The following is a 17,535-nucleotide window of genomic DNA, read 5'->3' on the forward strand; positions in this document are numbered from 1 at the left end:
GAGGTCATTGTTTGGAGTGGGAGTTGAACGACTGGAATTCAACAAGACTTGTCTGTCCGTCCGTCTGTCGAGTTGCTATTGTCAAGTTGGAGAAAAAGTGAGTGAGGCAGCTTTTGTTCCGTATATGAGTTTGACATGTCGGTTTTGCGGGCCAGAACAGCAAAATGGATTCCCCTTGAAAATAATAATACATAAACCACTCCACTATAGTTCCACTAAGCCCTTGGAAATAAATTCCAAAATCATGAGAGACTAATTGTACAAATTTTACTTCCATCTTTGATTATTTCTGCTGTTTCTTCATAAAAACATACATTTAAAACTCTACAGATGTCGAGAGAATTATGTGAACACTGTTCCTGCATAAAAATGTAAAATCATTGAGACAGAATGTTTTTTGTGTAAAAACGTAAAAGCTTCCTTCTCTCCGAATATTTCAGGGTTGGGTAACTCTTTCATCTTCCCCCCATCCTCCCATCTCAGATCTATTATCTATTGATCTCCACTCGCTCATGTCAAGTCAAAGTCAAAGCTGGAAACGCTCTGATTCCCATTATGTCTTTGGGTTCTATTCTTCCGAGATTTTGCCCTTTAAAGTTTTTAAGATTTTTTTGGATTTAACACTCAAACCCGAGTCAAACGGGGATGAATAAACGAAATAGAGCAGGAAGTATGGAAAAGTGCTGGAAGAAGTATGTACTTATTGTCAGGTATGCGACTAAACACTTAGCAACTTGCCCACCAGTTTGGTTTTAATGCAAGCCGTATGAACTGCGTGCTGTGCTTTAAAGAATCTGTAACGGCATTTTTACTATTCCGCAATATGTTGTCGTTCTCTCTTAATGTTGACGAGAATAATAGTTAACTTGGCACATACTTTCTTGGCCAGATGCACAAGGAGAAAGTTGTGGTGGGGTGGCAGAGCTACGTCTGTACAGCAGAGGAAAGTCTGAGGAAACTCAAATTGCAAATGTCTCAAACGACCCCATAATATTTTATTTTATGAGAATTGTCCAACCAGCCTCAACTGACTCAACTTTTTCCGAAATAGTCGCTCTTCTTCACTTCAATAAATTTTAATTTAATTCTCTCAAATCTCTGTGTGGGTCGTGGGAATTGGGGATTTTTTAGTTTCACTTTCTTTCGTCACTCGTACTGGCAGTTGAAGTGGTTTTTAAGGATATAAATCCCAAGTTTGTCATACTGTCGAAAGGAATTAGGGAAGAAATTGCAAAGTTCGCCGACTTAAAGAAATTGGGATCGGCGATAAAAGTAAAACTCTCCTTGGACAAGAAATATCAATTAATATTTTACGAGGATTGTCTAAGGTGCATATAAGTGTATGACATTTCTTAACTCATAGCCTCACAAGTTAAACTGTGCGTAAAAAGGGTCTAGTCTGAATCACATCTAATTAATTTGGTCATTGTCAATCTACAGTAGGATGTACGGGGACCGTAATAAATAAAAACATAAATCACCCTTGACTTGTTAAAATAGCAAATGGATTGTCTTCCTCACTCGCCCACGACGTGCATGAAATATTTTATATACACTTGAATCAGCAATATTTGGAAGTGAGCGACTACTTTTCCAGCAAAATTTGGAATTCGTCACAGTTGAAAAGAAGAGATCAACAACTGAATACATACAAAAGGCTTGATGTTCTCTTGGCTCTCTTTTCTGGCGTGGCGATGGTTTTGTGTGGAGGAAGGGAGGGAGGGGGTTAGATGGTGAAGATGTACAAGCCCAAATTTGGGTGAAAGCATTGCATTGTGCTTTCTCTCTGCGCTGGGAGTGGAGGAGTTGGGTAGCTCGCCTCACTTGAGTGGGGGATTATGGCTTTGTGGAGACATTTTTGCATAATCCTCAAAAGTCTGGAACGAGCTCCTCCACACACACACGCACAGTGTCCTCCGCCCCTCAGAGCTGGCGTCCTGCACAAACGGTGTCATTGTGTGACCCTCGCAAGGCTGGGACCTGGATGGTGGAGTCGGTGTGCCAGTGGTTGATTCGGTTTAGGGTGAGATGGCAATCTTCAAAATGGAACACTGATGTGAAATTCTGGCTTACTCTTGCAAAATTGGAGTCTACCTCTGCGGTGGAATTTATAATTTTCACGGAATTCAGCACTTCCCTCTCAACCCATCATCATAAACATGATTGATTCACTTCCCAATAGAACCCCGTCAACCCAATCAAATGGCGATTAGGCTGCTCTGCTTGTACTATACCCATTCGTCTGCGTACGTACATGCTTCCTCGCCCAAATGTTGTGTAATTTAATAAGGGAATTACAGGCAAAACTAAGGCAAATTTATGACTTGCAAAACCAACTCTCTATTCTGATGATATTCATCCTCCACGAAGATAAAGTTGTGCGAGTAATTTTTCCTGAAAACTTATTCTTGCTGAAAATTACTCAAATTTTGCAAACCAACTGAAGGGCACCCAGCTAAAGCTAGGAATTAGTGGATGGACGACTAGTGCATGGGCTTTGTCATGGCAAGCGACGGTATTTTATGCTCCAGCTTGATTTAATATTCGAATTTCTTTGGACATCTCCCATCTCATCTCATCTGCCAGATCTATATTTCATTTCTGCCAATGTCTCATTCTAAGCACGTTTCTGTCGTTTCACACCCTCCTGCTCCCCATCAGCAAACTCAGAGGAGGAGGACGAGGAAGTCTCTCATTCCTCCTCCTCCTCCTCATATTTCGCAAACGGTGGTGGATCGGTGGGTGGGTGAGTGGTGGAAGGATGAAGATGGCCAAGTCTTAAAATGTTTGATGTCCTCTGCAACCGCTGGCAGGTGATGCGGTAGGTTGAAATTTTATTGCGTCGTCGTCTTTGAACCACCAGTAGCAATGGTTGACCTATATCCATACATATGCAAAATTGGACAGAATGCGAGGAATAATAAGATTAGTTCAGTCTCGCTTGTTAATAGCATTACGATTAATTTTTATTGTTAGTTCTGATGTTGTGATCTCCGTGTCGCTCTAAATTAATCAGCTTTACATGCGCTCCTAAATTTCCTAATTGAAAGTTCATATCTGATTGGCGAATGTATGTACATAGTTGAACGTCGAGTGGTAGTCCCAATGCTGGTTAGCTTGAAATACAATTTTCACATTTATTTTTCTGTATAACAACTGCATATTTAGACATTTTTCTATTTCATGAACAATTGAATCATGTACGTGCATACAAAGTCTTAAGTATACATATACTTTTATTGAATTTATTCAGTGGTTTCTAACATCAGCTTGTGATGAAAGTGAGTCGTCCAAGTTATTTTTGTCAGCCTTATTCTTTACAGCATTTTTCCATCCAGAGCTGAATGGTTTAATGAGGGAAGCATTGGATCCCTCTACGCTCACCATCGAGATCGAGGTGGATGTTACTGAATCATCCGGCCTGAGTTTGAATGCACCTCGAATGCGCATAATATTCATGAAGAAATTAGCGACCCCGTCCTCTGGATGGGAGGGAGGAATAAAAATACTCGAGTATTATTCATCATTAACGCCAACGTCGTCTTTATGAAATCTATTTAATTACATATTACAAAATTTCTGTTATCAAATTGACCCACTTTTCAACTCCTGCTCCAACTCCATTACGGCTTTGGCTGCAGGATCCGGTTGGCCCTGCTGGCCGATGAAAGCACTTTGATGTCGAGTGTCTAAATTTTTCCTCCCAGCTTTCCTCTCCCTCGTCTTGTTCAGCCAAATATAAAAGTACTTTTTGACAATGGTCCACAAGTACAGCACGGTTCGTCTTGGACCAACGCTGAAAGTAAGGATTTTTATACGTTGCATACATATTTAATCAGTCGATGGAATTTTATTTAAATGTATATCGCTACAAATATTGTTTCGATGTTGCTCCACCCGAAGTTGTCGCTTCATCACTTTTAACTTGCGATCTTTGACCAGTGCTTCCAGTAACATGTTTTCTCGTTCAGCTCGATTTGAAGCGGACCTTATTTTTGAATCCATCCACTCGATGTTCTGGCCAAGCAGAGCAAAACCATCAAATTTATCTACCTCTTGAAGAGTTCTTAAAAAACCTGCTGATTAAATAAAGCTGAATAATTACCCGACGCTGTTTTTTCTCGTTCAATGCAATTGCATTGTTTTCCTTTCGTACACAGGCCGCAATGTCCTTGATCGTCTGCTGAAGTAAGAGCTGTCGGCGTCGCTCCATTTCCTGATCTCGACATTTGAGAATGACCAGTTGCAAGTGCATGTCCCTCTCTAAACCTTTTTCCAGTAGCTGAACTTGTTTTAATTCTCTATTTTTCAGGAGGGCGAGTTCTCGTAATTCTGCAACCATTTTAGCCGAAGGAGCCGAGGATCTAATGAAAGTAGATCTGTTTTATTTAAACATTATAGAAACCTAGATTAGAACATGGAAATTACTAACTTGTTTTCGATATGCTTAGTGGCTGTCCCTTGTTTTTTCCGTGGTGAGGTTAGAATCTTACGTTGCTCAAATTCATACAAATCTCGACAGTTCTGAAAGTGAGATGTATTTGAAATCATTTGAATTATAGTATATTTTGGGAATATATGTGTACATATTTTCCTGTTAGTTAAATGAACCTGGTTCATAAAAAACTGGTTAATGCGAGAGTTGGAGATATCCATCAGGTATTCATGAAATTGTTGCATTTCAGCCAAGGAACAAAGAACATTTCCTGCTTTCGTGATAAGCCCTCTGCTCTCCAACATGTCTCTAACTTGAGGGAGCGTAAAATAATTTAGACAATCAGGGTCGTGAAGTGGATTGTAACAACTCTTGAGAACTCGGTCATTGTACAAAGTAAAACTGGGAATTTCACGTGGGATGAGCTGGAAACCAATCGCATGTGATGAGCAATTTCTTTTAAATATGTATAATGGTTATCTGGACAAACCGAGGATCCCATGCGACCTCTTGAATAGCGAGGTACGTCCGTAGTTTGGGGAAGCCGACACCATCGGTGAAGCCCTGAAGGAGGTTTTCCTCTACTGGACACCGGAAACCTTTGTCTCAGAATGTCTACCGCTGTCTTGGTCTTTATGGATAAACTAGAACAGCAAATGAAATCTAAAATTAACATGCAAGTATTTGGCAAGAAACTAATAATGTAAAATATAATTAGTCCTACATTTCACTTCTTGGAACTTTTGATAAGTCGTAAAGTTGTGGTCTCGTATTGCTAACGGTATTTTGCCTACAATTACTCTTCCGTGTAGTCACATTTACAGACTCCATATTAACTCCTTGTCAAAGTAGAAAATATTTGATTGAATACTTCTAAATATTACTAATAGACCGACAGATTTGTGTAATTAACTTGTCATGAATCTATATGTGCATATATAAAGCTCTTGATGCATATCACGATTAATTGACATCGTTCCTATGGTGCGGTGCGGTGCCCCATAGAGTATAGAGTGACTTATTGTCGAAACATCAGAAGTACGGGGGTTGGAAGGGTTGAAGTTAATCAAAGATGTGAAGAGGAGAATTCACTGGACCAATATCGACAACATTTCTGATTCCAAGGATCAGTTTGGCCATTCAACGTGGGAATCGGGCTTCAATCGTGGGGGTTGTCCAAAATTAACGAGGATTGGAAGAATTATTTATGCTTTAAATGATGTCAATGTATATACACAATTCTTGTACGGGACCGAATGATGATCTTAGACGCCTATCTCAATCAATTAGAGATTTTCAATCTTCATTCATCATTTATTGAGAGGTGAAATAGGGGAATATTCTGACCAATGGTCATAAGTACAGTAATACAAATAAGTTATTTCCCGATTACATTTTATTTGGAGAACAATATAAATTTTCTCAATTTTGAATATGTATTTGAATATATTTCGGATTTTGAATGTGTTTATTACTAGAATTCAGTACATCAAAAATTTTCACTTTCATCCGTTATGTTATCGAAGACTGCAAATATTGGTCCGTTTCTCGACCTAAACAAGAAAAAGCGTTAGTTTTTTTTAAATAAAAAATCATATGGCAAATATTTGACATGCATCATTCTCATGCATCATATAGAAAAATATTTTCATCTACTAATTAAAAAACATTAAACTGGCAATATTCTTACTTCCAGGTATGATCCTGGGAAGGGACAGCCATTTGTGCAGCACTGGTATCGAACGAAATTTTCCAGGTGTTCTTCCACCTCTCGGTTTCTGCGCCATCGTTCCAAAGTTGCGAGTACTTCCTCGCCCTCGTAGTAGATAGGGTCCAGGTTCTCCGATTTGCCATACGTTTGGGAATCCACGCCCCCATCCTGTTGACCTGAAGACTGTGGATACCACCACCAAGGGGGTTGGACTGCTGTTCGTCGGCCATAAGGAGAATATCCTCCACCATTGTTCGTAGACCATTGACCTATGTCGTTGCCAAAATCGCCTTCAAAATTTCACGTGTAAAGGTTAGCTAACGTGCTTGAGTTGAACCCAACGTAAGGAATAGACCAAACTTTTTACCTTGCATAAACTGATTTGGTGTACTTCGCTTCCACATTGCATAGGACTTGCACATTCTCTGAAAGTTCCTGATGACCTGAGTGTCAGATTAATAGTTAGCAAACCTATCTGTTTAGAAGGAGACATCCAATAAACTGGACGTTATCGACAATGTATATCTGTGCAGTTCTGGATTCTAACAAGAGATCTGCGTGCTTAATATTTGTCCTGAATTTGACAGGACAATAAAAAGCATTTGTATTTACCTGAGTGTGGTCACAATCAGGATGATTCCTTCCTTGTGCCACCGTCATGAGCATTGTCACCAGAAGGAAGCTACTAATCCACAAGGAAGCAACAGACATATTTAGTAACAAAGCTGCAGCTTAAGCCTTTCTGTTCCTTTGGAAAAAGTGTCCAAAGATAAGCGAGATATAAGGTGATAACAAGACTTGACTTGTCACAGATTGCCCTCAAGATGAGGAACCTAAGATTTCCTTGAGTTTGCAAAAATAGAAATATCGTTTGCACAATTTTGCTGTGCGAAGCTCATTACCTTGAATGCCAATTTTTAGAAACGATACAACTAAATACATGCAAGATTCTATAATGGTCTTTTGTTAGAAAATTTTAATGTGACTGCTGCTATTTGTACATTTTCGCCGTAAAACAATCATTTTCTTTTTGCAGTCGATACGATTATTTAGTACTAATTTATTTGTACCTAAAATACCTCTGATAATGCCAGCATTAATAAACACGACAATTTTTAGCCTTATTCTTGTACCACACGCTAGCCATAAAAATTCCTGGAGATACGATTTGCGTATTATTGAAGTGTTTAATGCAAATCCAGCCGATGTTAGATGTGAATTCCAAAGTGGAATTAATCAAAGAATGTTTTAGTATCAATTAAAATTCTATAGTTTTTGCACCCCTTTTGTTCGTTATACATAAGTAATAACACCAACACAAAAATTCTTGGTCTATGTATAAACGTACATATGTAACCACCTCCCGATTTAATTGCAAAATTTAATTGCCGTAAAGAATGAAAAAATGCACCTTTGAAAAATTTGTCCATGGTCACCTTGAACTTGGCACTTAACCTGAGGGAAAAAGTTATGGACGAGTAAAAGTTGTATAATCCTTATACAGCCAACAATTTACATGTTCTGTTACGATTTGGTCATCTTCTTTACATTCTCTGCTTTTTCTTTGCAATTAATAGTTAAGCTATTTAAATACAAAACTAGGTTTTAGATAACTACAGTGATCTTATTTTATATTTGAATTATATTTTGTTATATGCTCAAATTTTAGAGGAGGAATTGACGTAGATTAGAGTTCTTTTATAAGCAATTATGGGTGCTAAAACCATTAATGGATAATTTATTTATGTATTATCGGTTGCCGACATATTCATTATTTTATATTACACCGCAACACTAAAATTTTGATATTGCGCAGGATATGACATGAATATGCATTCTTTGGGCTAGCTGACTTCCAACTTATTTAAGTATGCATGTATAACCTGTAAAAACGTGTTGTAACCTCACGCTACATTTCAGAGTTTCGGATTCTTCAAAAACATAATTGTTTTTATTTTTAAACACAAAGACTCACATGCTCGATGCAAAATTAAATGACTGTTTAGTAAGTCAGCATCTGCATAAATTTTGCATTTTGACAATTAGTTTGGGAACAGAAGGAATGACAATTTTGCGTAGAATACCAGTATGCCAAAGTTATCATGTTTATTGCTCTAGATTTTGGAACTGCCGACTTTGAAGAAACAATAAATACCGGTTATGCAGTTTATGTAATGAAACAAATGTAATTAGTTTTCTTCGCTGTTCCTTCATCCATCCATGAGGAGCAGCAATGAGGAAATTTTGTGTATTTATATTTGGAGACATTCTTCCACTTGCTCGGCACAAGTGCGTTTCACCCTCAACCAATAAATCTCAAAAGTACCAAAACCATTACATTACTACATTAAGCCTGAAGGATTGCCAAGTCATGTCATTTTGATCTTCATCTCATGAATATTCAATGAAAGGGCCTCTTCCAGAGCTGGACTTTACAAACAAACTTTCCCTAATTCATCCTCCCTCGCAGCCACAGAATGCACGCAGACCATTCAATTTATGTGGGCTCCATTGCTGCAAAACTAAATATAATAATAACTACTTTGCCACACCACTTCATATGACACCACTTGCTTGCACATATTTATGCATTCGGTTGGAGTGATGACATCACATATAATATAATATAATTCAAAACATTACAAATTTAGACGGGGAGACTTTACTTAATTAATCCTAAAGTAAAATGAAACAATTCTAGAGAAATATTTTAATAAATCTACACATAATTAAATATGCATGTATATTTGTAAATTTTGGAGATTTAATTAAAGTACTCAGAATTTTGATGCTATTACCAAAGAGTTTCTACAGTCCACAGATAATGCTACATGAGTGGAACAAATCAAACCAGAATTTATACAGTAATTAACTTAATGCAACTGAATCACGCCAACGCTGTCAACTTGAAATAGTCAACTTTTACGACAAAAACTTATAGTTAGTGGCTGTAATAATAATAAACCAACAACGAGGCGTATTGCGCTGTAAATAATTAAAATGCAGCAAATCATGATAAGGATTCTAATAATATGAAGGAAAAAGTATACTGCAACTGCTCTAGAATGTCATCCTGATTCATACATAAGTAGTTTATTGCTGTAAATGAACGGTACTTCTTCGTACATAGGAACATATGTAGGACGTAGGAGCACAGGAATGTCCACGATGGAAATTAGGAAACTCTGCCTCCTTGTGCTTCTTCTTCTTCTTGGTATAAATACCTGTCTGCCTACGAACGAGTCTGACATAGCCTTGACCCTTTTCCTCTGTGTCCTGCATCAACAATAAAATCAATCCCACTCGTCATCACCCATCTCGCTCGTCCCATTTTCCCTTCATTCATCGTGCGTAACCTGCCAGCATCACTGACCATGATCACGCACAAATTCGTAAAATCATAAAGATCAACCTGCAAATTATTTAATAAAGTTGGACTCACGCATTGATACGATACAAATAGCTAGCATGCCATGCACACAACAAGAGTGAGCACTGCTACTATCCATGTACGTATGTATAGATATTCCAAAAATGAAGCAAAAGTGATTCGAGTGCGCCCTTGACTTATCAGAGCTGATGATCTGATTTCGCCTTATAATTCCTTGATAATGGTCTGCAGCAGAAAATGCTATTACTTGCTACATACGTAATCATCTGCAGGTATGCGTTATACATTCGTATTGCAGGGCGCATGATGCATTTCTTATGTCATTTTAAATAGTGCCAAATCGTAATATTTCGCAAAAACATGAAACAGAGTGCAAATTTATCTGTTTCAATAATATACATAAGACACGTTTTTTGGGTTCAGTTTAATTTAATTTAATGAACAAACTATCTACTGCAAGTTTTGTATATCTATGTACGTATGCACTACCTATTTACATGATGTGGGAATGAAGACGAAGTAAAATAATACGCGTGTGCCATAATGTGTTGTTTAAAAAATACGAGAAATAATTATGCAGATTTTATATTAAAAATTTATATATTTCAAATATCGCTTAGATTTTTGACCCACTTTTGATCTTTTGCAGTTATGCTATACATTAGTCAGCTCGAAGATTTAATATTGAGTGAGCAGCCTCTCTGCAGTGAAACCTGAATGAATGACCAAAGTCAATCTTCACAGCTCTCTTTATCTTCATGCATTTTGCGACCGTCATTTTTGCGAGCTTACAGGCAAAGTTTTTTTAAAGTTGTACTTTACTTTTTGAGCAAACTAAAGTGGAGTTCATTGCTTTTCTTTAAATTCACTTTCGTGGATCTTGTATGAATTAAAAATTAAAACAAGTAAATAAAACGGCACTGGCTACTTGTCACAGCTTTTAGAGATCGGCCCCAGTAAATTTTCATAAAAAGGCACCATGAGCGTACAGATAATATTTGTGTGTAAAATATATGTGTATGACTTACATATGGTTTATTTCATTGATTTCAAAGTCTGACTAAAATGGTTAGGATTCGACTTGGGGATTTTGATGCAGTTTCTACCATAACTTGTCAATCTGGTCTTCCCAATAATATTCAAGTTTACAAGACTGTTCATACATACAAAAGTACATATGCCCCCAGTCTCAATCAAATCTCAAGCAAATCTCAATTCATAAATGCATGCACACGTTGTTTTCCTTTGGTAAGTCTGCCCACTACAGAGATTTCTATACGAGTATCAACAGTGCAACAATGCAGTGCAAATGTATATTATGCGTACATATGTATTTCGTTTTCCGCTTGGTTGGTTGGATTATCAGTTAGTTGGGGATGTTACTGATCAGCTTACGTTTAGGGATCGACCAAGAGAGGAAAATGTGCTTGAATAATGTTTGTATTGTTATTAATGATGTATTCCACTCGTCTTGTCTGACCAAAGGACTGCCACCACTTACGGTCTAGTCTTTGGTTTTGGTTCTGATGTGACACAGTTTTGAGATTGCTGTTGGTGGGTCACTGGCATAGTCGCTGCGGCTTGGTCCTCACAGCAACCTGCTGCATATGTAGTTATTATTTAGTTAGTTAGTTGATGGGTTAGTCCACTTATTGCTCCTAGTCCTAGCTAGACTATGCGTTCATGGTTGGAATGCAACTCATCTATACCCTTCAACTCTTTCGTAGTTTGTAGAATATTCAACTACTGAGGTGAATCAAGGGTTAAGAAAAGTGAAACTCAATCTGACAAACGAAACCTGGGACCCTTGGATATTTCTGGATATATCTCCTCCAAACTTTACTAGTTACATTTTTGGACATTGCGAAGCAACACTGCAATTTTTTCATTTCTAGCAACTAATAACGACCTACTAGTAGTGGGAAATAATAGCTGTGATAATCTCCAAGGGGGAAACATTCAAGCAAATATGGCGACGGCCGCAGTAAAACAATCGCAAATTCTTAACGTATCGGGAGATTCGTCTACGTATTTTGACTATTCGTCGGTCGAATTGGAGGACCCCCCACGATTCCTCCCCTACGATTTCGAAGTTTACGATTGGAAGGAGTGGTGTCGATATATGAGTGTCAAATGGCACTTTTGCCTTATTGCTGGAGTCATTTACATCATCACCATCTTTGGGCTCAAGGCGTTCATGTCCACGAGGAAAGCACTAGACCTGAAACGAGAACTTTTCCTCTGGAATTTAACACTAGGAATTTTTTCAATAGTCGGATTTATTCGCACTGCTCCAGAATTTTTTTTCGTGCTGTCCAGTGAAAATGGATTTTATAAAACTATTTGCGAAAGGTGAGTACCAAACTATTTGTGGGGACGATGATGACAATTTGCTTGAGGAATGTTGGATGACGAGCATTCTGACGTACAATTTTGTGGAGTTTTATCGCAGTGGTTGGGTCAGGGTTTCAGATCCGAGTCAAATCCCATATTTTATCTAAACGGGACAGATTATTTTAAAATGCATGAATCCACCAAAAATGTATAATAATCTTGGTTTCACAGGAGCGGAGGCAACATGCCACTTGCATTCTGGTCACTCGCCTTTATCCTCTCGAAATACGTTGAGCTTGGTGAGAAGAATTCCGGTTTCTAGCGAAATCATTACTATATTATAAATACTTTGGGCTTACTTAATAATTTAAGTACATAAGTATTTAAGCAACTTTATAACTAACTTTAATGCCTTTTTATAATTTTAGGAGATACCGTTTTTATCGTTCTGCGGAAGAGGCCTTTAATTTTTCTGCAATGGTATCATCATCTTATGGTATTAATTATCAGTTATTAATTATGCATTGCTGGTGGTATCATTTAATGGTATCATCGCATCATTCATAGACAATGGTCATGTGCTGGATTAGTGCTCCTTACCTGGAACCAATTTCTCGATATTATGTGGTCATGAACTATGCAGTTCACAGGTAAAAACCACAGGATCAGGATATGCAGTTTGCTTCTAGAAATCTAAATTGTGCTATTTATTGACTTATTCCAGTTTGATGTACCCATATTTTGCTCTGAAAGCCATCAACATTCAGATCCCCCGTTTCGTCTCGAACGTGATAACAACTTGTCAGTTGACACAAATGATTGTTGGACTTTTCGTAAACATGTACACCGTGTACCTCATTAGTAAGAAATCCCAAAGCTAATTTCACCCAATTTGTGGTCCTATTAGCCAGTGTATATTTCTATTGGCTTAGAACTACTAAAGATTTATACTTGTAGCACTATTTACTAAGGCACTTTATAATTTTTATATTTGCAGATGGGGCCGAAGCTGACTGTTATCGTCACCAGGTGAGTATGAGACTGAGCTTCGTCGTCTACGGATCTTTTACGGTTCTTTTTGGAAAACTCTTCAACGACGTGGTCGCCAAATCCAGGACAATTCCTAAAACAAAATCGTCATAATGACACGAGCTACGAATTATTATTACGCTTCCTTTTGCCACACGCGAGTTTACCTTTGGGTTTGCACATTACTGCGACAAATAACGACATCAATATTCATGACACAAAAGCAATGTTTTCATTTTCTATGTTTGAACTATTATTGTAAGTAACCAGTATTAGCGTCAAGTAATCTACGGTGAGTGAATGGGTTGGGCATGGTTGTCACTTTCGACGTACGACACACACGGTCACAAATGGGTGAATGCATACTAAGGGTTATACTTAAGTATTGGTATACGAGCGATAAGGAGTGGTCCGAATGCCTACATACGTGAGCCATATTTTTTTTATTTAAGGATTTAATTTATTTTTGTACTGTAGTCTTCGCTTACGTAATAAATTATCATAAATTATTTAAATAAACATTATAAATCTGATGTTATTGACGAAGGTGCTCCTACGATATTTTTTGTTTTTCAAACTCTTATTACAGGGCTTGCAAATTTCCTAGCTGAATCATTTTTGCTATTCTTGCAATTTTTGTAGTACGTAAACGAACCGGTTTGCAAATTAAGAGGTTTGTCATACACATTAATACAGTATTGAATAGATACCATACATAAAAGCACATATAATAAATACATGAAAACATTGGGCACATGGTCAAACTACTCAAAAATAGTAACCACTGGCGGTAGCATATTAGATACTAATTTTGGCATGTGATACCTATCAATTTTACAAAATTTCTAAATAAATGTATTTGGCGATACCTCATAAACCAGGAGTCATTAATGCTTTATGAGCTTATGTATAGCTCAAGCTAAGGATAAGTACATATATATAATTACATATAAACGAGTATGGAGTGCATACTCACGGGAAATATTGCAGAGTACATTAGTTCCAGCCACTCCGCTTTCTCCAGAACAATAATTGCAATTAAAAGGTGAATTATTAAGACAGTGCTCATAATTGCTCTCATTGAGATGACTAAACCTGACATAACAATTACTCCAGGGATTCACTCCAGTGCCAACAAAGTGTGCTCCTCCTTCCAATTCCGCAACCACCACAAGCTATATATATAAATTCATATATTCCATGTGACCGACAATGCGCTTACATGCTCTTGTATTAAATACTACAATATGTATGTATGTTGCATGCTATTATTAACAGGTGTAATAAACGATAATTGCATTCAAAATTTCTTGTCATTGAGTAAAGCTTAAGTTTAAAATTTGCATCGCACAAGGTGTGCAGACAAAAATAAGTATAATGGGAGTGCATGTCATTGAGATACATAGAATTGACCTCCGCACGTGGAGAAGACGATTCAAAACAAATTAAGTGATCAATCTTGAAATTTTAATTTAGAAGGAGACAAGTATTTCCGTTCTTTGAACGAGATAATGAAACGAATGATTCGTCTTCTTCTCTTATTTTTGCAACGGTGGAACAGCGTTGAGATGGCATTTATGATAGATTTCTACCATTTTCTACTTAAAATACTAATCAAACTGCCAGTAGCAGGATGGAGCTTCCTTTCCTGTCATCTGACACTTAATACTTCTCTTTCGTCACAATTGTGTTAGGACTTTCATAGTTTCGTGTTCTACTTTTGACAAGATTTCTAGGATGGACTTTTTTGGGAGGCAGCAGAATTGGAATTTCAAGAAATTCTGTATACAAGGTTGGAAAATCGAGTTAGATGAACCTTTCACCCTCGCCACTCCACTCACCTCGACCACTTTTCTCTTCTATTAAATTTCAGATGGAACACTTTCCCATCAGGCCATTGATTTATTATACTGAAGCTGAGGCAATTATTTACAAGACATTTCCCGGTTCACGTTTACATGCCAAAGTGGAATTCAAAGATATAATATAGATACTTCCCAAATAAAAAGCGTAATTATATCTCAATTGTTAACAATGGCTTGTACAACAATAGTGAAATTCTCTACTTGGGCCAATTGTTGAATTGGCAGATTTCATAATGATAATGCACAAAATGTAGGAAAAGAAAATATATAGTAAATATAGTATATAATTGGTGTAGCTTTTGGATTAATTTCTAATTTGATGCCACAACAGGTTATGTCGTTTAGTCGACTTTTTGGAATATGTACAAATCCGGCCTTGAAGAATTGGAAAAATTGTGACTTGATTTATACATATACATGATACCTCATAAATATATAAAAATCAATTCACAATTTTGTCATCAAAAGTGAAAGTATATTTTTGGTAAATGTAGATGTGGTTGAGGTGCGAGCTCATTGTCCAGTTTTAATGATCACCTTATCCCCGATTCCAGTGATCCCAACTCAATTTTGCGCATCTCATTGACAGATCTCTTTCGTAAATATTGCTAACTATAATTACTAATTACGAGATAATAATAACTACTTTCTAATCAGTGACGTCAAGCTATTCCCTCTTTTAAATACAAATGCATCTAAATAAACCTTTCCATGTGCCATTTTTGGATGAAAAAATCTCTCTGAAAAATCATTCGAAAGCTTATTGTTAGCCTTGCAAAAATTGCTTGCAATTGTGAGTGATAAATATACAAGTTCCGGTTACACAGATCCCCAATGCGAAGAAAACATTGTGAATGGACCACCCAAACCTATTGAGTGAAGGACTCTTGGTTTCCAGGAATTGGGACATTTGATATTGTTCCGTGCTCAAAGTGTGGAGCTAATCCGTTTTGAGGGTGAAATCTCAGTGACAGGGAGACACACTCTTGTGTTTGTCATCATTGCCCCTGTCATGCCACCCACCAACTACTTTCACTTCTCTCTCTCTCAATGCTTCTCTCGCACGAAAGGGAAAGGCAGAACCGGAGAGAAGGACTTGTCCTCGACTGAAAATGGCCATCTATCTCTCTGCATTTATATGTACACATGCAGGCAGATGCAACCCTACTGGAACCACGGCCACAATATTACAACACAACATTCCAGGGAAAGGAATGAACATAGCCGAAACTCAAAAGTATCTCCACCAACCGTCACTTTGCTCACTTTCACCAGCAGTCAGCTCAGCTCATCCAGAGACCTACTTTTCCCCGCTAGTATAAATTGTGTAACAAAATAACAAGTTTATGAAAAAGTAGGTGTCCTTCCAAAGTTGTCACCATTCATGAAACAACGTACCAAAGGACGACCGACTAGAACAAGTTCCAGATACACAATTCTCTCCTTTATTAGGTCACACACTACATGGAACTCGAAGACCACCACCAGAAGGAATCAGTTCAAACCTAAGCCAATAAGCAGTTCACTGTAATACGTGTACGATGCACGATATGACACGCCCTGCCCCCATCGACTACGTACATTCATATATGTGTAGGCCTTCATGTCACTCCAATTTCCACTTGGAAAACGAGACGACGAAGGAATGAATTGTGGACCAAGTTTAGAGAACAAGTGCCAACCAGCCAAGTGTTGGCGAGGAACAACAAAGAACAATTGGATTGGACAAGGCACTGACAAGGACAATGGAGAGTAATAGGACAAACACAAACATGTAGAAAATGGTAAATGCCAACGCCATCCACACACTGCTAAAGCAACGTCAGCTATCCAGCCGGACCCTTGATTTGAAGGACGACATTATCAACATCACTTGTGCTCCTTGTGATATATATCTTGCCAAATAATCGTGATTATTGGGATTCCAGCTAACCCAATTTTCTCCCTTGAGCGTAAATTAGCCTGAGGAAAATTTTCGACATTTTTCTGCTTCGATCAGATCACCCATGCTGACCAGGCAGCTATAGGGAAGCGACGAAAGCAGTGGACGAAGAGAGAAAGCAAGCCAGAGAAAGCAAACCAGTGATTATCTGTTTATCCTTTACAGAACCCATTCGAACCAAAATTCAGCATGACAGTCAAGTAAGTAAGCGAGAGTGTAACGCCCTGGTACATGAGCCATAAATTTCTTGCTGCTTTCACTCTCTCAACTTACAGAGTCTCCCACCCAACCCCTGGGGGAAGAATTATTGCTTTTCTCATATTTTCCTACACCAACAATCAAAGCTAAACTAGGGCTAATAAGTAGGCCAACTATACCCCTTTATGTATGTTAACTTCTTCAGAAATGGTACATGAACGACACACAAGTCGCACGAGATACCCAGTCTACAAACACAATTCTATTGATAAAGTAGCAAGGAATTGAATAACATGTGCTGTACGAAAACATAATACTTCTATTGTACTTGTTTTGGGCTGCAGAAGCACTATTGATTAGGATCACAAGCGCGTTATCCTTCATTGACGCTCTTTATAATAATTGGAGAGGAGTATCGTATTGTACAAAAGTTGAGAAAATAAACCTGCTCTCTGCTCATCAACAACACGTGCTTCAATTGTGTGCATATAGAGTCGTAAATTCTGATTTTATTGTAAAAGTCCTTGGAACGCTTTATTTAATAAAATGCTACGATATACATATGCATATATACAACCTAGTAGTTGGGTCATTGAATTGGAGGCAACATGAAAATTGACATTAGAGTAA

General features: G+C 37.7%; 2 protein-coding genes and 1 long non-coding RNA gene across 4 annotated transcripts; 1 reads left to right on the plus strand and 2 right to left on the minus strand.

The window, feature by feature from the left end:
- Positions 1-3,293: 3,293 nt before the first annotated feature.
- LOC118434102 lies at positions 3,294-4,009 on the minus strand. Its single transcript, XR_004833773.1, has 3 exons — positions 3,873-4,009; positions 3,600-3,796; positions 3,294-3,482 (listed from the first exon to the last, which is right to left on the minus strand). It is a non-coding gene; the product is annotated as an uncharacterized LOC118434102 (long non-coding RNA).
- A 1,666-nt stretch (positions 4,010-5,675) lies between these two features.
- On the minus strand, positions 5,676-10,971 carry LOC110842283. Of its 2 annotated transcripts, none has more exons than XM_035844619.1 (4): positions 6,759-10,971; positions 6,514-6,589; positions 6,126-6,415; positions 5,676-5,988 (listed from the first exon to the last, which is right to left on the minus strand). In XM_035844619.1, exons 1-4 carry the CDS (start codon positions 6,855-6,857, stop codon positions 5,953-5,955), a joined length of 501 nt encoding a protein of 166 aa, XP_035700512.1. In that variant the 5' UTR covers positions 6,858-10,971; the 3' UTR covers positions 5,676-5,952. The 2 variants fall into 2 exon arrangements, with proteins under 2 accessions (XP_035700512.1, XP_021943678.2); XM_022087986.2 differs by having other exon boundaries at positions 5,678-5,988; positions 6,126-6,436.
- A 127-nt stretch (positions 10,972-11,098) lies between these two features.
- On the plus strand, positions 11,099-13,433 carry LOC110862035 (elongation of very long chain fatty acids protein 6). The gene is made up of 6 exons (XM_022111184.2): positions 11,099-11,889; positions 12,103-12,170; positions 12,300-12,367; positions 12,439-12,521; positions 12,596-12,732; positions 12,869-13,433. The coding sequence occupies exons 1-6, from the start codon at positions 11,507-11,509 to the stop codon at positions 13,012-13,014; spliced, it is 885 nt and encodes a 294-aa protein (XP_021966876.1). The 5' UTR covers positions 11,099-11,506; the 3' UTR covers positions 13,015-13,433.
- The last annotated feature ends 4,102 nt before the right edge of the window (positions 13,434-17,535 follow it).

Source organism: Folsomia candida, unplaced genomic scaffold, assembly GCF_002217175.1.
Source record: "Folsomia candida strain VU population unplaced genomic scaffold, ASM221717v1 Fcan01_Sc001, whole genome shotgun sequence".
In the NCBI taxonomy this organism is placed as follows: domain Eukaryota; kingdom Metazoa; phylum Arthropoda; class Collembola; order Entomobryomorpha; family Isotomidae; genus Folsomia; species Folsomia candida.